This window comes from Triticum urartu, chromosome 2 (assembly GCF_003073215.2).
Source record: "Triticum urartu cultivar G1812 chromosome 2, Tu2.1, whole genome shotgun sequence".
Taxonomy (NCBI): domain Eukaryota; kingdom Viridiplantae; phylum Streptophyta; class Magnoliopsida; order Poales; family Poaceae; genus Triticum; species Triticum urartu.
In genome coordinates, this window is record NC_053023.1 from 14,604,630 (window position 1) to 14,629,257 (window position 24,628).

At 48.3% G+C, this 24,628-nt stretch overlaps 3 protein-coding genes across 4 annotated transcripts; 1 reads left to right on the top strand and 2 right to left on the bottom strand.

Moving 5' to 3' along the window:
- Positions 1 to 2,888: 2,888 nt before the first annotated feature.
- On the top strand, positions 2,889 to 7,141 carry LOC125535155 (putative disease resistance protein RGA1). Of its 2 annotated transcripts, none has more exons than XM_048698201.1 (2): positions 2,889 to 6,583; positions 6,688 to 7,141. In XM_048698201.1, exon 1 carries the CDS (start codon positions 3,132 to 3,134, stop codon positions 6,471 to 6,473), a length of 3,342 nt encoding a protein of 1,113 aa, XP_048554158.1. In that variant the 5' UTR covers positions 2,889 to 3,131; the 3' UTR covers positions 6,474 to 6,583; positions 6,688 to 7,141. The 2 variants fall into 2 exon arrangements, with proteins under 2 accessions (XP_048554158.1, XP_048554157.1); XM_048698200.1 differs by having other exon boundaries at positions 2,890 to 6,606.
- A 1,725-nt stretch (positions 7,142 to 8,866) lies between these two features.
- On the bottom strand, positions 8,867 to 10,969 carry LOC125535156. Its single transcript, XM_048698202.1, has 2 exons — positions 9,634 to 10,969; positions 8,867 to 9,141 (listed from the first exon to the last, which is right to left on the bottom strand). The coding sequence occupies exons 1-2, from the start codon at positions 10,464 to 10,466 to the stop codon at positions 9,000 to 9,002; spliced, it is 975 nt and encodes a 324-aa protein (XP_048554159.1). The 5' UTR covers positions 10,467 to 10,969; the 3' UTR covers positions 8,867 to 8,999.
- A 9,231-nt stretch (positions 10,970 to 20,200) lies between these two features.
- On the bottom strand, positions 20,201 to 24,377 carry LOC125535157. Its single transcript, XM_048698203.1, has 2 exons — positions 23,738 to 24,377; positions 20,201 to 21,729 (listed from the first exon to the last, which is right to left on the bottom strand). The coding sequence occupies exons 1-2, from the start codon at positions 24,262 to 24,264 to the stop codon at positions 20,676 to 20,678; spliced, it is 1,581 nt and encodes a 526-aa protein (XP_048554160.1). The 5' UTR covers positions 24,265 to 24,377; the 3' UTR covers positions 20,201 to 20,675.
- Positions 24,378 to 24,628: the final 251 nt, after the last annotated feature.

Below are 24,628 nucleotides of genomic sequence, written 5' to 3' on the forward strand. Positions count from 1 at the left end.
AAATATCGACACTCCATACTTCCACCTCCACAGTGAAAAGTGTTGCAACAATTTCTAGCACTTGGGATTATCAATAATCTACACCGATGGTAGTAAGAGGAAAAGACTCACATTGCATTATTGCCACTGAGGATAAGTGATGGCATGAGACCTCTACTGAAACCATGTTTATAAAAAGTATGCCACCTTGGATGACGTGGAGGCATCTCGATCAAAGAGTGGAGTATGAACCATGGATGTAGTGAAGGTATCGTGTCTATGGATTCATGAATGTATTGCCTATGTAATCCAATCACATCATACATATTCTAGCATGAACACGACATATTTCACTTTCACATGTCTTTGTTACATTTATCCCACTTTTATCTTATGGAGAGTTACTATTCGTGAAACTATAAGCCATGGTGTAGTTTCCTATATAAGAAACACCTTTCAACATTTTATTCACACACTTTTACGTTTGGTTATTAGTATTTTGAATATACAAAAAATAATTCAGGTCACATTATACATTAATATCTTTTACATCTAGCAAAACTAGTAGGGTTGATACCCTTGTTATCACTATTGCAGACAAAAGTGAAGTGTTATCTGTGTCGCATAACTTATCATTGGTGTAGGACACACATACCTTCACAAATTGATACCTTGGTTTCTCACTTATGGAAGACTTATCGGTTGCTACAAACCCTTGCACTTGGAACCCCAGCCATTTGCTTTCCTTGTGTCTTCCTTGAGCACTTAGAGCACCAACACGACCAAGGAGAGCGGGGGCCACACTGGTGACAATTTAAAAAGAATCCATGCAAGCAAGGTCGATGACTGGAGTAGCCAAAGTCAACACTTAATGGAGAGCGGGGACAACTGCAACACCTTTAATCATGGCCAAGAACAACACGGCGGGGGTGAAGTGCAACTTGGTTGGACTATCTTGAGTGCATTGGATATGAAAAATATTGGAAGATTATCCTCACTATACTTTGGTATTGTCGTTTTACGTTAAAAAAGTATCAATGATAAAGGAAGCTACAAGACATGAACTGATGAACACATATAAATGGAAGAAAAGGGACACATGTTTTTACCACAAATATGCATTTGCATTCTTTCACAAAGCTTTGTGATATGGCATGTATTAAAGATTGTGAACCTGACGCTTTCAAGTTGCGTCTATTTCCTTTCTCTTTGAGAAGAAAAACAAAATAATGGCTTCTATCTTTGCTGAGAAAAAATATAACTTCATGAAATTTATGATGTAGTATGTTTTTATCTAAGTGGGAAAAAGAGCGGCGGTAGGGGTGCAGGAGGAGAGAGGATGTTGGATGGATGGAGGAGCGACTTGTGGTGGCAGATCGGTGGCTGGAGGCGCGAGCTGGTGAGGAATTGTGGTGCTACTAATGGCATGGTGGCACCGCCACGGCCGACGGCTAGAGGTGGAGAAAGAGGTGTGGGGACATAAGAGAGATGTGCCAAGCCTAGATGGGACCGATGGCTGCACTATGGATTTTACCCCTCCCAGTCTGATTTTCCATATTCCATTTTGCCCCTTCTCTTTTCTTCTTTAAGCACAAGGTGATCCTTCTCTTCTTTAGTCCCCCCCCCCCCCCCACACACACACACACACAGAGAAAAAGCCTAAGTCTTTCATCATTTCGAACCCTCCTTTTTTTCCTGCCCTTGTCTCATTTTCTTTAGCCTCTTAATGAGAATCTTGAAGTTTATAGTGCCTTTGCACACTTTTCTGGAAAGAAACAAATGACTAGCCAACATGCTCTTTATATGATTATCATTCAAATATTCAATAAATCTCAGTAATAATGCATGGACATTAATCAATAATGGGTGAATTAATGAGCACAAATATCTATATCAAATGTGTCCATCAGTCTCGCCTATGGCTCTTGGTAAATGGGCCGGCCCACTTACTGTTCTACATGTTTTTATCCTTTTCTACTTCCTTTTTTGTTTTATTACTTTATTTATACTTATGAAATGGAAAAAACAGTACATTTAATTTTAAAAATGCTTATCGCAAGTTAAAAATGTTAATGGCATGTTCAAAAAATGTTTGCACAACTTTTAGAAAATGTTGTTAGCATTCAAAAAATGAATGTGACATTTAAAAATGTTGACGACATTTTCCAAAAATCTTGATACTGTGTAAAAAAATGTTTGTGTAATTCAGGAAAAATGTTGATGGCATTAAAAAAACATGTGTGACATTTAAAAATATGTCCATGGGTCTTGAAAAAATGCACAATATATTAAATCATGTAATTAAAATAAATTCTGATGGCATTCAAAAAATTGTAATGACCTATAGAAAATGTTCACGTGTTGCAAAAATATGATCATGACATTTTAGAAAAAAAATTGTCTATACAATGTAAAAAAAAGGTTATTGTCAATTGGAAAAAAATTCAACATGCATTTAAAGAAATTAACAAGTATTCATAAACATTTTCAAAAACATGTATTTCAAAAGATATACATCATGTATTTATGAAAGGTTCAACATGTATCAAAAAAGATATTACACGTGTATAGCAAAAATGTATAACGTGTATTGAAAATGTTGACATGTGCGAAAAATAAAATGAAAAAAACAATGGAAACCAGAAAAGCTGTAAAAGGACATAGAAAAACAAAAGGTAAAACAAAAACAAGTAGAAAAACAGGTCAAATGGCCAAGTGCTCGGAGCGGCCCAAGGGTCATTTTGTCATTTTGCTGCCAAGCATCGGACGCGTGATTGGATTTTGGAAGCAATGGCGAGGTGGTTAGGTTCCAATTTAAAAAATGGTAGTAGTTGCTGGTCAGGTTCCACTCACAAATAAAAATTGGTTGGCTACGTTCAAAAAAAGAAAATGAGACGGCGTGTTTTATATGAGGAGGAAAAGTATGGGACGGCATCCACCCGGCATAAATAAATTACGCGGAAAGCTGTTCCACATTGACTTGGAATTGCTTGGCCAGTGGGGATTATTGTGCCTATATATTCGCCGTCGGTAGGTGGTGGTGGGTTCGATAGGATGGCAACTCGCAGCCTCCGTGTCTCCCTACGCTCCACATCTCCCACCAAAGACCAAATCGCACGCCTACACACGCTGAAAGGAAGCAAGCTGCGAGAATGAAGCCCATGGAGGCAGCGGCGTGCTCCGGCGGCCTGGATCCCGCGGCACTGGCGGAGGCGCCGCGGCTGCTGCGCTCGGCCTCTCAGGCCATGGAGGGGCTGGCCTCCGACATCCAGTCCTGCGGCGGGAGCCGCCGGAGATGTGCGCCTGGGGCCAGCAAGTGCGGGGGGAAGGCCGCCGCCCCCACCCTGGAGCTTCTCGTGGCCTATTTGCTCCAGATCTGGGGCATCTCCGCCGCCGCCGGATATAAGGCGCTGGCTCTGCAGGCCAGGGACGCCTTTTACTTCGCCCAAGACCTTCAAGACACCATCGACTGCCACAACCCGCCTCGGGTTCGTAGCCGTCGTCAGTCCAAGCCCCTCCCCGCTCTCAGGTGGTGTGCTTCCAACTGCCTCCCTTTTGGAATAGTTGCGTCCAAACCACCCAAAAAGATCATCAAGGACATCAAAGCTGTGAATCAAGAAACTCAAAAGATTGTTCATCTGCTTGACAAGGCCGCCGGCGGCTCATCGTCCACTTCGCTGCCACCGCGGATGCCTGATTCAGGCAGGGAAATTCTTCAGACTAGGGTATTTGTTGGGCGCGACAAGGAGAAGGATGATATCGGGCAATTGCTCATCCAGCCATGTGCCAAGTCTGCTGTTATCTCCGTTGTTGGTGCTGGAGGAATCGGGAAGACAACTCTTGCTCGGACGGTGTTCAACGATGCAGCGGTTGGGGAGCATTTTGATGTCAAATGTTGGGTGTCAGTTTCAAGTAGCTCCAACAAGATGGACCTCGCAGCACAGATCCTAAGGTCGGTCAAGCCAGCTTGGGATGGCTCTGCTGACAAGATGGTGGATTTTCAAATGCTTCAGTCTGAGCTCCGTCAATCTCTTACATCAAAGAGGTATCTGATTGTTCTTGACGATGTATGGAACAGCAAGGATGAAACCTGGCTGGACATGCTCGCTCCTCTACAGTCAGCAGATATTGGGAGCAGAATTATGGCGACTTCTCGCATGAACACCGTGCCTCACATCCTCGGAGCATCGCAGATGTACACCGTGAATCCGCTCAATAGCGATGATTGCTGGGCCCTACTCAAGGAACATGCTTTTCCAAGTGATCTTGGGAATGTCTATCCAAATCTTCACCCGATCGGGAAACAGATTGCTGAAAAAATCAATGGCTCACCTTTGGCTGCCAAGCTGGTGGGAGGTTTGCTGGGTGATACAAGGAGCGAAATTCACTGGATGAATATCATGGAAACAGGATTAAAAGATAATAATGTTTCCTCTGCCCTACGCTTGAGCTATAAGTACCTACCAGTACACCTCAAGCGGTGCTTCGCATATTGCAGTTTGTTTGCAAAGGACCATAAGTTTGATCCAGCACACTTGTCCCGCCTTTGGATTGCCGAGGGTTTTGTTCAACCACAAGGCATGGCTGACAAAAGGATGGAAGACATAGCTAGAGAATATTTTGATCAGCTCCTTTCACGCTCATTCTTCCAGGAAATCAAGCTTGGAACCAAGACGTACTACTTGGTACACGGCTTACTGCATGATCTTGCAAGGTCTGTTGCTGCGGAGGACTGCTTCCATGTTGATGATGGCATGAACTGTGACATCCCGTCAACAGTGCGCCATCTGTCTGTCACCATGAACAGTCTACCTCGTCTCACAAGCTTCTGCACTCTAAAAGAGCTGCGCACCTTGTTAATCCGACCGTCACTTCCGTCCAACTCCAGCTGCTCCCAAGAGGATTTTTCTGTGAATTTAAAAAGTATCCTGGAGAATTCAAAACAGTTGCGTGTTCTTGATGTCAGTTGCTTTAACTCCAAAGAGTTGCCCCAATGCATTGATGACTTATTGCACCTCCGTTACCTATCTATCCATGGCTCCATCCAGAGGCTTCCTGAGTCGATTGGCAAGCTCCTGAATCTGCAAGTATTGTGCTTCACTGGGAAATGTTCGTTTGATAAGCTTCCTGAAAGTGTTACTATGCTGGTCAATTTGCGGCACCTTCTTGTTGAAACAAAGTGTACTGCAGGATTGGCGGGCATTGGTCGGCTAGCTAAGCTTCAGGGATCACTTGAGTTCCACATTGAAAAGAAGGAAGGGCATAGATCAGAAGAGTTGAGAAACATCAATGGTCTCCGTGGGTTACTAAAAGTAAAAGGTCTAGACAATGTTTCAAGCTATGAAGAAGCCTGCAAAGCTGAGTTGAATAAGAAAACGCATCTTAATTCTCTGAATTTAGAATGGAGCTCCGCTAGTAGAAATAACCCCCCTCCTGCTGACGAAGAGGTACTTGAAGGCTTAAAGCCGCACCAAGATATAAAGGTACTTCATATAAGAAGGTATTGTGGCACCAAAGCTCCCAGTTGGCTACAGTCATTGCAGCAAGTGCGTTCTTTGCACCTTATCAATTGCAGGAGTTTGGGCAGCCTTCCTCCATTGGGAAATTTGGGATCACTCAGATATTTACACATGAAGGAGCTGTGTGCAGTTGACCGAATTGGACATGAGTTTTATGGCAACGGTGATGTGGCATTTCCATCTCTAAGTGTCCTTGAATTTGATGATTTCCCAAAGTTGCGTGAGTGGGCTAGAATAGAGGACAAGAATTCATTTCCATGCCTTGAAAGATTAATTATAGTGGATTGTCCACAATTGGTCGAAATTCCTCCCTTCTCCACAACTACTCGTGAAGTTACCATTGAGCGTACAGGCTTCATGCCATACATGAGGCTTGCCCCTTTTTCTTCAAGTTCAGAGAAGCTCCAGCTGGATGTTTGCACAACTTCTGTCCACTTCAACGGGTTGTTCCATAAGCAGCATGTAGAGGCTCTTGTAGCTTTAAACATAAGTGGTGCTGAACAAGTCATTGCTACTGAAGAAATAGGGTTGCTTGTTTCTCTACAAAGGTTGCAACTTAGTCGCTGCAACTTTACTGACCAGAATTTTAGTAGTTTTCTCCAGGCTCTGCCTCATTTGTCCTTGTTGGAGATGATAGACCTGCCTAACGTAACATCTCTTCCAGCATCAGAAACACTTAGTTTCAGCACCATGCTCACTGAGTTGTCCGTACGCAACTGCCAGTTTTTGCACTCTCTATCCTCACTGCAGTTCTTTTATTCACTAAAAGTTCTGGTGATCGAGAGATGTCCTAAAGTCACTACAACATCATTTCCGTTGAAATTTAGGAGCCTTTCGTCTCTCAGAGTGCTGAGAATATCATACTGCCCAGAGCTCCAATCTTTACCAGTGTGTGGTCTGCCATCCTCATTGGAAACACTTGATATTATTGGGTGCCACCCGGAGTTGTCCAAGCCAAGGAAGAGAGTGCAGTGAGGAAGTCGGCGGGAGGGCCCTCTAACACCCATGCTTCCCACCCACCCCTCGAAGCCCCTCCTCCGCCCGTTATTGATGTCAGCAAGCACGGCATGGGCGACGCCTCTGAGGTATTCGACCAAATGCCCGCAATGTGAGTTTATCTCCTTTTTTTCTTATTTTAACACTAAATGCTGTTGAATTGTCACTAATTGATTGTTCCGTTCATTGCTAGTGCCAATTATTTCATGAGCATGATGAGTGATTGTGTGTGCATAGACGAGATCAACTGCTCGATGCCAAATTCTTAAGTAGAAGATGTCGTGGAGTTGCTTGGCACTCCGTTTGATAAGGGGCGAAGACCAGCCAATTACACGATGTGTGAGGATGAGGCATCGGTGATGGCATGGGAGAATGTGACACTTGATGCGGTCATGGGAAATAATCAAACCGGCGCCAACTATTGGAAGGACATTATGGAGGAAAATCATCGCAATGCAAAGATGCCCTCCTATCAGGATGAAGTATTTCGATTTATGTTGTGCATTTGGATGTTGTATATTGAAAAATTCGAAGTTATGGCATTGTAACATATAAGTTTGAATTCTTGTTATGTAAATTGGAGTTGAATATGTATGCAGAGAAGATAAATTGAAAGGGAGGAATGTAGGAGATGCAGTTTTAAGGGATCTGTTGGAGTTGAGCACCTTGGATTGTGCGTGCCTTGATGAAATCCTGGGCCCTGTCAAACCAATGGTTCTTTTGCAGCTCATATCAAATGTCCATTCCAGTCAAGTATGTCCTTGTCTGATTTGCGTTTTAACAGAGGTGTTAATTCAGCAGCACGTAATGATTAAGAAAACCACGAAGAGATGGCAAAGTTTGGAAGAACATGAACATGCAGCTCAGTCCAAAAGCCACTTCAGTGTTGTGGCTACCATCTTTAATCTGCAGTCCTTTTGCAAAAACCACGTCAACAGTGTTACTAGAAATATATTGTTTATTTTTTTTGCGGGAATATAGAAATGTCTGATGGTAAACTACGTTCAAAGGGATAATATACTCACTGTTGTAGGGCGCAAGTTTGAAGCATCTATCAGCTCGGCCTAAATGTGAAGTTTAAAGGGATAATATATTCACTGTTGTACAAGTTGTACTGAAAGTTGGCAAGGAATGCGGCGAAGCGTGGCCGCAAGACAGAGCTGAGCACCCTGTAAAGAGCCCGGCAGGCACCTATGTGCAGGTGCATGCATTTCCTCTACTACTGTATATGGTTGGGTCCTAAGCACGACGCTTGTCAGGTTAATCTTGTTGCATTACTCCACTATATATTTAGTCATGCCATGCATTAGATGAGTCATGCATGCAATGCACACGTACGTGAGAATTTGTTCATGTCTTTGAATTATTATCATGCATGCATGTAAGTCGATGGCTTGGTTTAGCTAGCAATAAGTAAACGTAGCTGGCTAGCTGTGAGCCTGTGAGGATAGATAAATATGCATAAGTGCTAAAGCTACTGTGTGCGTGTGTAGCTAGCTAACAGAGACACAGAGTGATTAGTGGATCAAGCCGTTCGTTCGTTAGTGGCTTGACCATGTGTGCGTGTGTGCATGCTAGCTAGCGGGTGCATCGAAGGAAAAGGTGGAGTATCGTTTCAGGCCTAGCACAGAAAATACTTGAAGTTTTATGGATTATATTCTGACATTTACTAAGACTGTCACGAGCAAGCAGCTTGTTACTGTATTAGCCAATAACCACCACAGGAAACTTGAATGTTCCTGGTGAGTGAAACAGGGCAGACCAGGTCAGGTTTGTCAGCAAGGCGATACTCTTGACAATCTCAGACCGATGGAGCTATGTAATGTGTTCATGGTGGTGCGAGGGTCTATAGACGGCCATCGAGAGTGAGCTTCAGGCCAACACCATCCACAGTTTTGCCAATATTAAAACAGAACGGAACACAAGGTAGCAAGAAAACAATGACCGAACATGGAACAGAATATCCCCCGACGGCGCAGCAAAGCGCGCATATATTTCCTTAGCTACAACTAAACATGGAACAAAAACAAAACTGTAGGTTTCCAGTTTGAAATATATATACATTTTCATAATGTACCTGGCTTAAAGCAGGTACAACTATGCCTTTAAGTTTGAAAAGGCTCAATTTGGACAATTGCTACACTAATGCCATGTGGCTTGGATAACCTGACACTGATGCAATGTTTTAAAATGCAACAGGGTGATGTATATGTGTCCTTTCTTTTTTCTTTAATTAGTATATGACTGCTGTTGAGAATGAAAGTATTATTGCCTACTGAAAGGCTTGAACTAACATTGATTCGCTACTCATTCTTCTTTCTTGAGGATGGCAAACATAGGGCCATTCTCCTTTCGCGATTGAACAACCTACAGGATGGCAAAGAAAGGAACAACCTACAGGAATATTCACTGTGAACTACAAAATTATGGCCCAGGATAATATCTTTGACTCCCTGCTTTAGGATGGCAAAGAAAGGAACAACATATAGTACTATTCACTGTGAACTACAAATTATGGCACATGACGTTATCTATAGTACTTAATGGCTCCTCACAGCCTCCCTTCTTCAGGATGGCAAAGATAACGTCTTGTGCCATTCTCCTTTCGCTACTGAACATGTGTTTGTTCCTTTCCTTCCAAAGCAGCCTGGGTTCAGATGGGCCGAATCAATACGTTTTTCAATGGAGTGGTGAGTTCAGGCAGGCTATTTTTCTATCAGAAAAAAATCCTCAAATACGTCTTTGTACAGATGTTCGAAGTGACATGGGATCCAAGTGATATTATATGTGTGTGCCATAATAGCAGGAGTCAAAACCTCCGACCCAGTTGAAACAAAAATAGCGGGTGTGCACAAGATAAGATTGTCAGCAAAAAAAACTTTATTGTTTGCATCAGACAGGGGATTCACTAGGTAGTTTCCTTTAGGAAAGATTTGCTAGGCAGTTTACCACCGAGGAATACATGTTGCTATACGAAGTGAACTTTGTGTAGGGAATAGCAGGCAAAGCTCTGTGTTAGGTACACAGGCTGTGAACTTTGTGTAGGGAATACACATCCTGCAGTGCTGTGTGTTCCATCCGATTCCGTACGCACTCATCGTGAATTCATGATCGTGTCGTGTGCTTTGTTTTGTTGTACCTGTGCAGCAGGTCGTTGCCTTGTCGAAGCTGTCGAACCGGGGAAGAAGAGACGGCCTTCCCCTGCTTTGGAGGGTGGTCGCTCTCCTCGTCGTCGCCGCCGCCGCTGGAGTCGGAGTCGGAGTCGGAGGCGTCGGAGAGGGGATCGAGCGGGCAGGCCCCGTCGTCGATGGCGCCCTTCACCGCGGCCACCTGTGCCGGGTCCAGTTCCAGGAGGTGAGGAATCCCCTGGATCGGATCGGATCGGCTCCATCCCCCACCGGAGGACGGCGCGCACCCTGCTTGGTGGGGACCCAGGCAGGCGACGAGGCCTCCGGGCAGAGAGCGAGCGGGCCGTAGAGTAGAGGGGGTGCGTGGTCCTCGGGAGGAGGAGCGTACTCCGCCATGGCGACGAGCGACGCTTTCTCTGGGAGAGGGGAGAAGAGGAGGGGATCGGAAAGGTGGTTCGTTCGCGGGGGGAAGACCCTGCTTCTGCTCCTCCCTGCTGGGTTTATCTCTCTGTCTCTTCCTCACCGCTGCTGATGTGGCCGACGCCCCGCCAGTATTTGATTTCTTCCAAGCTGGCTGACTTGAGAGAGGAAAGCAAAACATAGACAGGACACTTTCCCCTTCCTCCCGGGCCGCTCGCGCGGGCGCCTCCGGAGGCCAAATCCCTAGCCCCGCAAGCCTCCTCGTGCTCCCCCAGCCGCTGCCGCCGCCGACGGCGGCTGTGGCGGCGACGCCCGGCCGCCGAAGGCGACGGGCGGGGTTGGCGCGCCCCGGCGGGCTCCCCTCGCGCGGGGGTGGGACGCCAAGCAGGCGGCGCGGGAGGTTTCTTCTGGTGTGGCGGCGCATGGCGGGGGGCGCAATGGAGGGGCGGAGCTCGGCAAGGAAGTAGCAGCGGAGGCCTTGGCGCACGGGTTCGGGCTTCGAGCGGCGTCGGGAAGGGTCCTGGAGGCGGGTGCGCGGCTCGGTCAAGGCGGCGCCGGCGAGGGTACTCGAGGTGGTCGCGGCGCTGCGAGCCCGGCCAGGAGATGCTGCTTCGGCAGCGGTCGGGTGTAGCAGCGGCGTTGAGCGCCCTCGATTGGCGCCGGAGTTGGGAGATGGCGTGCGATCCGAATCTGGCCGTTCCAGGTCCTTGGGCCATCTGCTGCGTGCCCGCCTGCCTGGATTGGTGTGGCTGGTGGCTGCGTGTTGTGCAGGCTTGTAACGCCCCAGTGTAATGATGCTACAGTAACCCCTCGGGTTAAGTTGATCTTTTTGCTAAACATGTGCCTGATTATTATTGTCTCATGTTCTTTCAAATTCCAGTTGAATTCAAATTCAAATTCTGTGTGAAATTCAAAATATTCATCATGTGAAAAGAATTCTTCTGGTAATATTGGTGGTGAACCGATATTTTTACAAAATGTCTAAATGGCCTAAAATAGCTATAATAGAAAGTTGTTAAAAGCAAAAGCAAAAGCTTAAAAAAAAGAAAAGGAAAAGGCCCCCCCTCAACTAGGCCGACTGGCCCAGCTGGCCACCGCGCCCCCCCATGGGCCTCAGCCCACATGGCATCCCAATAGGCCATGTGGCCCACACCCCCCCCCCCCACCGGGTCGCCTTCCCCTCCACTGCTCCTCCGACCGCGCCGCGACAGTGCCGCGCCCCGCTGCACCACCTCGCCGTCGAGGACGATGAGGATAAGGCCTCCACCGCGGCCGCCCCCGAGATTTTTTCTTCCCCGCTCCCTCTGGCGTCCTCATCCTTTTCCTCCCTCTCCATCGCTCGCTCCGCCCCTCCTCTCCTCCAGATCCGCGGCCCGAGCGCCCTCGCCGCCGTCCTCCGTCGTTGCCGCGGCCACCGGCGGCCCCGTGCCTGCTGGCCTTGTCCACGGGCCTCGCCGCCGTCGGCAACCTCTCCTAGTGCCACTAGGTGGAGACGTGGAGCCCCGCTGCCTCCGTTCGCCTTCGTCCACATCTTCGGTTGCCGCCGCTCATCCTCGGCTCCGGCGACGTCTCTGCAGCTCCTAAACCACCACGGGCCATCGTGTGAGCCACTCGGTGAGCTCCTCCCTCCCTACATCCCTCTTCTCGCGCCGTGTACATCGCCGTAGTTAGCTTGCCGCCGCGCTATGTTCTGTCCGCCGCCTGAGCTCGCCGTAGCTGCCGTTTTCGACTGCCGTATCCCGCGTCGTTGGGTTAGATCGACGCCGCGCTTCGCACTCGCTCGAATGAGCCCGAATGCGCGCGCAAATGCCCACCGCAACCGCGTGCCCGATTCGCACCCGAGAGCTCCGTCGCCACCCGTCGTCGTCGGCGTTGCTCTGGCCATCTCCGCGTCCAACCGACCACACCACGCGACGCGGCTTCGTCTCCGCGTTCGAACGCGACCGCCCGCTTTCGTTTTGGTGGCCTGTGGGCGAATCCAGCGTGTCGCCGCGCGTCTCCTGTGGTCGCCGGCGTTGCTCCGGCCGCCGTGCTGACCTGGCGCCGACGTGGCCCTTTGGGGGCCACACCAGTGAGGCTGCCAGGGGGCCCCAGCGTCCCAGTTGACCACGTTGACTCTGGTCAACGCAGTTACTGTACATGACAAGTGGGCCCCGTCTGTTAATTAGGCTAACTAAACGTTTTTATAAATAAAATTAACTTGTTAGACTAATTAGTCACTGACCTGTGGGGCCCAACTGCAAATTAACCCCTGTTCATTTAAAATAACCCACTGTTAGCCCTCTCTCTATGACATGTGGGACCGAACGGTCAGTTTGACTAGTCAGCGGGTCTGTTGACCTGCTGATGTCATGCTGACACTCTGCTGACGTCATAATTCCTTTTTTGTTAATTTAAATAATTTTTGAAAATGCTTTAATCTTTGAGAATTCATAGAAAATAAACCGTAGCTCGGATGAAAATGTTTTCTATATGAAAGTTGCTCAGAAAAATCCAACGAATCCGAATACGCGGTCCGTTCATCTGTCACATGCCCCTAGCATGCTGAACATGGAAAATTCCCCCTCCGGTCATCTGTTTGATACAGGTCCGGAACCGGGAAAACATTCCCGGTTCAATTCCCCCTTCACCTATATCGTGTAGCCATACGTTAGGTCACAACCGGCACAACATATTGCCATGTTATGCTTTGTGATGCTATGTTTGCTTTATATTTACTGTTTCTTCCCCCTCTTCTCTCCGGTAGACCCCGAGACCGATGCCGCCCCAGTGATCGACTACGTCGACGACGACCCCTCCTTGCCAGAGCAACCAGGCAAGCCCCCCCTTTGATCATCCCGATATCGCCCATTCCATTCTCTCATGCTTGCACTAGATTTTGCTACTGTAATTGTTTGCTCCTATTCTGCTGCATAGCCTGTTTATTGTAACCTGCTATTGTTACCTACCTGCTTATCCTAAACTGCTTAGTATAGGTTGGTTAGAGACCCATCAGTGACCCCCCACTTGACCCGACTGCCCCGCTGGATTATCAGAAGACCCGATCAACGGGATCGAAGACCAGGCCCCGACACCTCACGTCACATCACACCCCTTTGTTGCTCGACTCTGCAGAGTACCATCGAGTGCCGAGGGTGGAACCTCATACATCACTCCTGATGAGATCTCTGTAGAGTAGCTATTCGGTCGTGGTCATCGAGGGTGATTTCCTCCTTAACCACTTATGATACGACTCTGTCGTGCAACCCCTCAAGTGTGAACCTCGAGGGTGGTTCCTCTTACGTTCACCTTGATGATTACATCGAGTGGAATTCACCGGGGTGATTCCTCGGGTTTTCCCCTTGATGTTTGGACACACGGATACTTGGACTTTACCCTTGTTACTTGGAAAGACGGGTCGACCCTGAGGGGTACCCGCGCGAGCTTGATTGCGAGTGATGTGGAGACGGGTTGACCTGGAGGGTGCCCGCGAGATAATTACGAGGCGTGGCCGGGCATTCCTAGCCCTTGCCGCGAGTCCTCGAGACGGGGCAACGGGGTCACATCTTTCATGAGTCTCTGCTTGTTACCGCGCGTTCCTAATCCACTACGATTTGGATATTTGATCCGAGGGGCCTCTGGCCTGATAGCACTAACCATCACGTGGGCATAGTATGGGCGTTATGCGTCGTATACATCAGCCGAAGCTTAATAGACGTCAGCGACTGAGCGGCGCGCGCCGGGTTGGACTGGTAAGCTACTGCCTTTTTAGGGAGGTAGCTAGGTCTGCTCACCGGCCGCCCTCGCAACGTGCAGGAGTTCCCGGGGAGATGGCCCATGACCCCTGGGGGCATAGGTTTAGTCCGGCGTGCTTGACCTCTCTATTAAGCCTAGGTCGGGTTGCGGCGTATTGTTTGGCCGAGGCCGGGCATGACCCAGCAAAGTGTGTCCGGCCGGAGTTAATCGAGCGTGGTGGGTAAGTTGGTGCACCCCTGCAGGGAAGAAAACATCTATCGATAGCCTGTCCTACGGTAACGGACACTTGGAGTTGTATCCCGATCGATACAACTAGAACTGGAGACTTGAGATGAGACTTGGATATGAGGAATGGATTGTGATGATAACTGGATAGTATGGCTCTGGGATTGCTTTCTCGCAGGGAGTCGAGAGAGGATCTATGGCCGAGGTTGATAACATTACTACTACTTTACTTTATGCTACTCTACTCCCTCCTGTTGCTGCAAGATGGTGGTTTCCAGAAGATGCTAGTCTTCGATAGGACTAGGCCTTCTCTCTATTCTGGCATTTCTGCAGCCCAGTCCACATATACAGCCTTCCTTTGATAATGTTGCATATTTAGTGTAGATCCTTGCTTGCGAGGACTTTGGATGAGTACTCACGGTTGCTTTGCTCCCCCTTTTCCCCCTTTCTTCTTCTTTCCAGTTGATGCAACCAGATGTCAGAACCCAGGAGCCAGATGCCACCCCCAATGCCTACTACTATGTGGAGACCGACGATGACCAGGAGTAGTTAGGAGGCTCCCAGGCAGGAGGCCTTGCCTTTTCGACCGTTGTTGCTTTTGTGCTAGCCTTATTAAGGCAAACTTGTCTAACTTATGTCTGTACTCAGATATTGTTGTTTCCGCTAACTCTTGTGTATTCGAGCCCTCGAGGCCCCTGGCTTGTAATATAAAGCTTGTATTATTTTAATTTGTGTCTAGAGTTGTGTTGTGATATCTTCCCGTGAGTCCTTGATCTTGATCGTACACATTTGCGTGTATGATTAGTGTACGATTGAATCGAGGGCGTCACAAGGCTGCCCTTGGCGTGCTGCCATGGAGATGGACCAAAGCTGCGATCTTCTCTTGGCCGAGCGGGAGATGGACCAAAGTTGCGATCTTTTCTTGGTCAAGCGGGAGATGGAGGTCGGGTTGCTTGCCCTCGGTCGTGCTGGATCGGTGTGCTGCAACGTCTGGTCACGATGGCTGAGGTGCTGCAGCGGCGGCGGAGTGACCCATCACAGATCCGTGTGCCTCTTTCCGGTGGGGAGGGTTGGAGATGTGCGACATAGATGAAAATCTTGCCCGTCTTTGGACGGTGTTGGCGGCGACGGCGCCTACGGGTGTCGGTCCCCTCCTTGGAGGCGTCGCTAAGGTGTGCCGGCATCTCTTCCTCCTAGCTTGTGTTGCTGTCTCCGGGTGAAAGCCTAGTTCGTTCTCGGACCGACGATGGTGGTGTCTTAGTGTCGTTCCTCTGATGGGAGCATCGTGTGTGGAGACTTGGCCTCGAGGTTCTGTGTTGTGGTTCTTCGGTGCCTACCGCTGGTCCGAGTGGAGCTACTTTGGCGCAATGTACGCCAGCGCCGGTGAGTCCAAGACGGTGGTTTTTTTCAGGATCGACTGAGTCCCACCACCCACTCGCCATCTTATTTTAGGCATTCAAGGGTGGTTGGTGCGTTGGCAAGGGAAGTCCGGTTGAAGCTGTTGCTCTTCGAGGTGACCGGTGTTGGTCGAGACGCGGCTTAGTTGTTCTGTTTAGGGCAAGTTCCTTTGTGTTGTGGTTGTAGCGTTTGTGTTTGCTTGTCTTCGGATAAGCTCGGGTGTGGAGTTCGTGCTACACTTGTTGTTCGCAGCGAGAAGTAGTTTCTTGTAATTGTCTTCTGCCTTCTATAAAAATATGGTACGCCTTTGGCGTATTCTTAAAAAAGACTTGAGAGAGGAAACCGTTCCAGCGCCTCGTATGCGTACTACTATTGGAATGATTTTTTTTTCAGATGAGCATTGGGATTGTTGGCTATCTTCTGTATTGACGAAAAGGTTTTCCTCCGCTCTATATATTATAAACCAACCACCGCACCAACATGCCAGAACAACAAAAGATTAAAAAATGAAAATGACAAATCCTGAATGTTCGGATTTTAAACATGGCAACCCGAACGTTTTTCATGGCAATATTAGTTCACGCGAGGTTGGCAAACATGGCAATTTTCTGACAAAAGAACGAACTAGGACAAAGTTGCCATGAAAAAACATTCAGGATGAAAATGCTTAAAATCCGAATGTTCGGAATTTATCAGGGTCCAAAAAAAACCATAAATGGATGCACCAAAAGAGCCACTAACAAGCATCGGATGCACCAAACGTAAGCTTGATCATCGAGGCTCTCAGAGCACACGACGTGACTAAGCCGAGGTAGTAGCCTGCTGCAGGAGGATTGTGACGCTCAGTTATCTCCATTGAGGCGAGCCATTGCTGGTCCGCCATCCTTTTCTACCTTCGAAGAGGCCCCTGCCTCTAGTCTTGGCTTGGAGGACACTACACCGTCGACAGGCAGAGTTGCTCACCCCTGAGCTCGCATGACCAGGACCAACTGGTTGCCAAGGAGAGGACGACAAGCACAACCACCCACGCAGCGGCACACCCCAACATCGCCAAAGCCGCTCACAGGCCCAACTTCAACCTCAAGCAGCCGAACATGAACACCACTTAAGATATCCAGCAGACCACCTCCCACGCCGAAGCGTTGACCACCACCCTGTTGGGGAACGTAGCAGAAATTCAAAATTTTCCTACGTGTCACCAAGATCTATCTATGGAGAAACCAGCAACGAGGGGAAGGAGAGTGCATCTACATACCCTTGTAGATCGCTATGCGGAAGCGTTCAAGAGAACGGGGTTGAAGGAGTCGTACTCATCGTGATCCAAATCACCGGAGATCCTAGTGCCGAACGGACGGCACCTCCGCGTTCAACACACGTACAGCCCGGTGACGCCTCCCATGCCTTGATCCAGCAAGGAGAGAGGGAGAGGTTGAGGAAGACTCCATCCAGCAGCAGCACAACGGCGTGGTGGTGATGGAGGAGCGTGGTGATCCAGCAGGGCTTCGCCAAGTACTGCGAGATATGAGGAGGAAGAGAGGGATAGGGCTGCGCCAAGAAAGAGGGATCGAATCGCGTGTTTGGCAGCCCCTAGGCCTCAAGTATATATAGGGGAAGGGGAGGGGGCTGCGCCCCCTCTAGGGTTCCCACCCCAAGGGGTGCGGCAACCCAGATCCCATCTGAGGGAGGCGGCCAAGGGGGGAGGAGAGGGAGGCGCAGGGAGCATGGGCCTTAGGGCCCATCTGCCCTTAGGGTTTGCCCCCTTTCCTCTTCCCTTGCGCCTTGGGCCTTGGTGGGGGGGCGCACCAGCCCACCTGGGGCTGGTCCCCTCCCACACTTTGCCCATGCAGCCCTCCGGGGCTTGTGGCCCCACTTGGTGGACCCCCGGGACCCTCCCGGTGGTCCCGGTACGTTACCGATAAAACCCGAAACTTTTCCGGTGACCAAAACAGGACTTCCCATATATAAATCTTTACCTCCGGACCATTCCGGAACTCCTCGTGACATCCGGGATCTCATCCGGGACTCCGAACAACATTTGGTAACCACATACAAACTTCCTTTATAACCCTAGCGTCATCGAACCTTAAGTGTGTAGACCCTATGGGTTCGGGAACCATGCAGACATGACCGAGACGTTCTTCGATCAATAACCAACAGCGGGATCTGGATACCCATGTTGGCTCCCACATGCTCCACGATGATCTCATCGGATGAACCACGATGTCAAGGACTTAATCAATCCCGTATGCAATTCCCTTTGTCCATCGGTACGATACTTGCCCGAGATTCGATCGTCGGTATCCCGATACCTTGTTCAATCTCGTTACCGGCAAGTCTCTTTACTCTTCCGTAACACATCATCCCGTGATCAACTCCTTGGTCACATTGTGCACATTATGATGATGTCCTACCGAGTGGTCCCAGAGATATCTCTCCGTCACACGGAGTGACAAATCCCAGTCTCGATTCGCGCCAACCCAACAGACACTTTCGGAGATACCCGTAGTGCACCTTTATAGTCACCCAGTTACGTTGTGACGTTTGGCACACCCAAAGTATTCCTACGGTATCCGGGAGTTGCACAATCTCATGGTCTAAGGAAATGATACTTGACATTAGAAAAGCTTTAGCATACGAACTACATGATCTTGTGCTAGGCTTATGATTGGGTCTTGTCCATCACATCATTCTCCTAATGATGTGATCCCGTTATCAACGACATCCAATGTCCATGGTCAGGAAACCGTGACCATCTATTGATCAACGAGCTAGTCAACTAGAGGCTTACTAGGGACATGGTGTTGTCTATGTATCCACACATGTATCTGAGTTTCCTATCAATACAATTCTAGCATGGATAATAAATGATTATCATGAACAAGGAAATATAATAATAATCAATTTATTATTGCCTCTAGGGCATATTTCCAACACACCCCGCTGTCCCAAGGTGGTGTCTTCAAGAAGAAAAACAACGTCGGAGCGCCGTCACCACTCAATCCAGAGATTTTGGGCTTTCGCCCAGGACTGAGAGGGGAGGCCGAGGGAGGGATCGTGAATCCACCTTCAAGAAGGGGAACTCGACCGGAGCTTCGCCAACATCGTGGCCGCAGTGACCAGACAAGGGTTTCCCGCAATCCCGCCCTACCAGACCCTCTAGCCCCACCAACCGGCAGATCTGGCCAACAGCGACGCCGGCAGTGCCGACTGACGAGGAAGGAAGAAGCATACGAGAGGAGCCATCATCGTCAGATCCGCTCCAAGGGCAAACAGGAAAGCCCCGGGAGCCAGCCACGCTGGCCGCAGATCCGCCAGGAGCGGCGCTCCCCGCATCCGCATCAGCCACCCGCCAAAGGGGGGCGATGCGCTCCACGACAGTGGTGCACCCGCGCGGGACAGTACAGAGCCCAACACGCCGCCGCCAAGCACCGACCTCGCAACCCACTGACGCGCCTCTGCCAGTGCCACGCCGCCGCTCGCTTACCCGACCCGCGTAAGAAAGGCCCCGCCGCCGAGCAGGGGAAGAAAGGCCCCGCCACCCCTGAGGCTGACCGAACTTCACACGTCAGCGTGAGCCGACGACAGCTAGGGAGGAGGTGGGGATGAGGAAGGGGCCTACGGCCAGCGGCTAGGGTTTCCCCTCCGCGTCGCTCGTAGGAGTGACCGGGAGAGGGAGGGGGGGGGGCTATTTTCTTTATTCAGTGGCGGAGCCAGAAATTTTGTATTAGGGGGGCAAGTGTTGTTATAACTGATTGGGGATGGCCAAACCATTCAAAAGTGGAGGGGGCGCTTATGAGCATACATATGAATCCAGTCGGTTTGGGGGTTCCTTCGCATCGGGGCAATCGTTCGTTTCAAAATATGAGCCCAGATTACTGTTGAATTTCGGACGCCAACGTCAAGATCATGTTTAGTGCAAATTGAAGGAAAAGATGGACTCCAGTTTTGAGGCCCAGCACAGAAAATTCTTGAAATTCTATGGATTATATTCTGACATTTACTACAAAGTGTCACGAGCGAGTAGGTTGTTATTAGCCCATAACCAACACAGGAAACTTAAATGTTTCTAGTTAAGGATGGCAATTTTACCCACAGGTACGCGTTCCCGCGTGTACCTTATCCGCATGGGTAGGGTATGGGCACACTTTTATATCATGGATAGTACCCATATCCTATCTGTTAAGTCATGGGTAGAGTACGGGTATAGTCTTGTACCCGCGGGTATACCCATACCCTGCCTGTTTGTGGACTCATATTAATTTGTCATCAATTAGTCATTAATTTACTTTGACTTGTCTACTCCTATTGACTTAAGAGTATGTCATGGTTTCTAAATTTTGATATTGGTCATTTACTCAACTATTTATTATTGAGTTGAGATAATTGATTTCTTTTTGTCAAATGTGTTATCAATGAGCGTAAAATTGTGAACAACTTGTCTACTATATGTTCTACCCGTTGGGTATGGATATGGGTAAAGTTTCATATCCATGGGTACGGGTAAAATTTTGTACCCACTAACTATACGGGTATGGGTATGGTATTGCTCTATCCTGCCCATACCCTATCCATTGCCATCCTTATTCCTGAGTGAAACAGGGCATATCAGGTCAGGTCGTCGGCAAGGCGATACTCTTGACAATCTCAGGCAGATGTACTATGTTCATGGTGGTGCGAGAGTCTATAGACGGCAATTGAGAGTGAGCTTCAGGCCAACACCATCCACAGTTTTGCCAATACTAAAACAGAATGGAACACAAGGTAGCAAGAGAAACAATGACGGGAATTAAATACCTCCGATGGCGCAGCAAAGCGTATAATATATTTCTCTAGTTACAACTATACATGGAAGACAAGGTAGAATGAGGACAAAGACTGAACCATATATCCCCCGATGGCACAGGCACACCAAACCGCGCATATATTTCTAATTACAACTATACATGGAACAAACAAAACTCTAGGCTTCTCTATAGCACTACATACACGTAACAAAAAGAAACTATACGCCACACCAACCGTCGTAGTCTGAATCTTACTAATACTACTACATACATGGACCCCTTTGGCATCACGGCCGGATCAACAAATAAAAATGCTCTCCTATGTACTCCCTCCGTTCGGAATTACTTGCCGCAGAAATGGATGTATCTAGACGTATTTTATTTCTAGATACATCCATTATCAAGACAAGTAATTCCGAACGGAGGGAGTACACGATAACTGCACCGACCATGTATAGATTTGGAGCCCTACTATCCCTGCTAGCTTCCTGCTATCTTTCAAATAATCCTCTGATCACCTGTTCCAGCTCCGCCGCAGTACACATTGGTTTCTCTCGGCTGATCCTGTCGAACCAAGATCTTGGATTTTCCTCTAGTGCTCTCAAGAAGTTCACATATTTTGGAACAATCAAATCCACTATCTCTTGACGCAGTCTCCCCTTGAGCACAGTCTGAACCTTCCAAGTCATCTGGCTATAACAGATAGTAAAGAACTCTCCAGTAAATTTATCCAAGGACAAACGGCGTGGCTTCCTCAGAGAATCCCCATCCAAATATCTCAGGAGTGGAACCCAGTATTTCTCAAGGTAGCTCACGATGTACTGGTCAATCAGTGAAACTAAATTACTCTCTACATTGGGAGGGAGTAATCCTGAATGGCAATTCTTTTGCAAAACATAATTTATGTTATTCAAGAAGAACATGCACCTTTGCCCCTTTTTTTGGAAACTTTTTTCTGCGCACTTGAGCTTAGATACCAAACAATCTAACATGTCAGAGCATGGGCCAGTGTTGTAACCTCCGGTTTCAAGTATTGACTGAATCATATCTCTGTTACGGTGGAAAAATTCCAGGACTTGTATGAGAATAAAAGTTGCAGGATGAATAATAGATTCCTTGTTGCTACGAATATCATTTGAAGTCCTCTGAATTACTCCTTTGAAAGCATTCACCATCTTATTGATAATACCAGCAACCTCACCAGATCCGCTGAAACGCAGGCCTCGTACATTGAATAGGACATCAACAAGTGTGTCAAAAACAGTCAGTTGTTGCGACATGTGGGCATCAGACCAAGTTGCATCGGTGAATGAACATGCAACCTCAAGGATCTGCTCTACAGATTGCTTGGCTACCACTGCAAAGCATTCTTCAGCCAATTCCTGATTCTGCTCATGTAATTGCTGCTTACTTAAACAAACAAGTTTGGTAGTAATTTTGAGCCTCAAGACCCAAGTCCTTGTTGTTTCATTGGTCAACTCACAAGGACCTGAAAACCGTTCTGTGCTTGGCGTGAGGATCAACGGGTTCTCTACATCTGACAGTCTGCAATATGGAAAAGATTCAGAATGTACGTACTACAAAATGCATACACGAGGTTTCTGGAAGTTTCTACAAATCATAAAGCATCGGGAACACTATTGTCCTCACCAAGAACATCAACTCAACCACACATTACATGATATATCCCAAGAAGAAACCTCATAATGTAAAGAAAAACTTAACAGGATTGATTAGCTTCAGGTACTCTGGATATGAAATACATATGTTTCCATAATGTTCCTGGCTTAAAGCAGGAACTTGCGTAAATAATTAAAACTCTGCCTTTTGGTTTGAAATGGCTCAATTTGGACAACTGCTACGCTTTTTAGTGACATGTGGCTTGGATAACCTGACACTGATAACTCGTGGTTGTCTTGTTTGCAATGCATCAGTGTGATTATATGTATCCTTTCCTTTTTCTTTATTTAGTATGACTGGTGTTGAGAATGAAAGTATTATCGCCTACTGAAAGGCTTGAACTAACAATGGTTCTTATCTTCTTTGCGTACCTACTAACTTTGACTTCCTACGAAACCAATGTAAAGATTATGGAGCACATGCACTAATTTAAACAACCTACAGTACTATTCACTGTGAACTAAAAATTGTGCAAAAAAATGGCATTGCCCTATGGAAGTAGAAATCGATAGTGGGCTAGCTAGAAACTCGGTATGGCAGGAGAATGTCAGAACGGGGCACAATAAGCCAATTTTTTTTCCTCAAATACGTCTTGTACAGATCTTCCAAGTGATATTATGTGTGTGCCATAATAGCAGCGAGTCAAAACCTCCGACCCAGTTGAAACAAAAATAGCTGGTGTACGCAAGATAAGGGTGTCAGCAAAAAAACTTGGTTTTAGGAAAGACTTGCTACGCAGTTTACCTTTCAGAAATGCATGTTACTATACGAAGTGAACTTCGTGTATGGAATAACAAGCTAGACTCGGCGTAGGTACACTGGTAACCTGCGAACTTTGTGTAGGGAATAACAAGCAAAAGCTCTGACTGTGTTATGTACAAGGGTAACCTGTGAACTGTGATGAGAGTGAGGAGGTCATATTTCCAGTCTCAGTATCGAGCAAGAATTTTTTGTTTGTAGAGAACACGAAGGAGGGCTGCCCATATTTGCATTAAGCAAGAAGACAAAGATTCAGCACAACAGCTAGAACTATACGCTTAAGAGGAGCGGTAGACAATCACCATATAAGAGAAGATACATTAGGCAACCAGGAATGGCATGGTCGCACAGCCAAACATTGACAGGAAATGAAGGCATTCAAACATTTGTTCACTTTGAATAGTTTTGAGAGCACAAAGCAGGATGGTTAGAGTGGGGGTTAAACTGAAATAAGCCCATGGTCCACGGATGCACATCCTGCGGTGTCCCCTAAGCATGCGCAAGCTGGGATGGCAGTTTACCCTGGTTTGAATATCCACAGTTGGAAGACAGATATGTAAGTGCAGTTGGGCAAGTGAAACCGTTCCCACATTAGGAAATAAGCATTTCAGTAGTTGAAGAGATTGCAATTCGTGTGTGTACATCATACTTCCTGAACCATAGAATTGCATACTCGATTTATGGTTCAGGAAGTATGATGTTAACCATAGAATTGCAATCTCTTCAACTAGAATTGCAATCAGTTGACTTTAATCGGCTTATATAAGAACATCTAGCTAGTTCCCTGCACAAAGAAAAAGCATGCACAAGCGCGAAATCGCAAATAGAAAGGCACATTCAGAAAGAGAAAGGACCCCTGTTTCGTGGGAAAAGGGGAAAAGGCAGTGAAAAGAAGTCATCTGCGGCACCACCCAAAAGGCCAAAAGCGGTGCTGTTCGAATTGAGCACTGCAATCCTACAACAACGGACTTGATCGCGAATTGAACTCTTGATTGACTGATGAGTGCGCGTATGGAAACGGATCAAACACACCGACAGGAATAATGACTGGACTAGGTCGCCCTATTGACTGATGAGTGCGTGCGGAATCAAATCAAAGGAAGGATATATATACCTGTGCAGCGGGTCGTTGCCTTGTCGAGCGTCGGGAAGCTGTCGGGCCGAGGCAGTCAAGCCGGAGACGAAGAGACGGCGATCCCCTGCTTCTAACGACTGTATGGGTGGGTACCAGGCGTGCCGATCGCTGGGGTGTCCGCTCTGCACGTCCTCGTCGTCGTCGCCGCCGCTCGAGTCGGAGTCCGACGAGTCCGCTCGGCGCTGCACGAGAGAGGGGATCGCGTGGATCCCGGCGACGACGGCGACGCAGAGTGCGGCGCTCACCGCGGCCACCTCGGCGAGGTCGAGGTCGAGGAGGCTCGCGGTGCGGCGGGGAGGGTTCCCCCGGATCGGATCGGCTCCGTCCGCCACCGGAGCAGCGCGCCGGCCCCCGGATAGCCACCTGGCGACGGCGCGCGCCTTGGCGGGAACCCAGGCGACGAGGCCTCCGGGCAGAGCGAGCGCGAGGTAGAGCGCGGCGTGGAAGGGCTCCCTCTGGCCCAGCTCCAGCGCCTGGTCCTCCGGGGGAGGGGCGTAATCCGCCATGCCGACGAGGGAGGAGGCGGCGGCGGCGGAGGGGATTGGGGTTGGGGGGAAAAGACGGTGGTGCGCTGCGCGGCTTGGACTGGAGCTGTGGTCTGTGGAGGGAGACGCCGCTCTGCCTGCCTGCCCCTGCTTTTGTTTCTCCCGCTCGGCGCCAGGTTGCGTCGCGGGTCAAATTGTCAACAGCGGGTGGTGCCGTTCGGAATTACTTGTCACAGAAATGAATGTATCTAGACGTATTTTAGTTTTACATATATCCATATCCGAAACAAATAATTCGGAACGGAGGGAGTAATTTGCTCCGAACTTTCCACCATTGTCTTGGTTCGGCGTTGTCCCGGCCGTTTTCATTTACGAAGGATTCAAA

Bases quoted from the DNA above. Each gene is read 5' to 3' on its own strand.
- LOC125535155 (XM_048698201.1), top strand. From the start codon at position 3,132: ATGAAGCCCATGGAGGCAGCGGCGTGCTCCGGCGGCCTGGATCCCGCG.
- LOC125535156 (XM_048698202.1), bottom strand. From the start codon at position 10,466: ATGCGCCGCCACACCAGAAGAAACCTCCCGCGCCGCCTGCTTGGCGTC. The intron at 9,142-9,633 runs GTACAACAAAAC...ATCTGAACCCAG, and splicing joins GGCAACGACCTGCTGCACAG to GCTGCTTTGGAAGGAAAGGA.
- LOC125535157 (XM_048698203.1), bottom strand. From the start codon at position 24,264: ATGGCGGATTACGCCCCTCCCCCGGAGGACCAGGCGCTGGAGCTGGGC. The intron at 21,730-23,737 runs GTATATATATCC...TCCATATTGCAG, and splicing joins GGCAACGACCCGCTGCACAG to ACTGTCAGATGTAGAGAACC.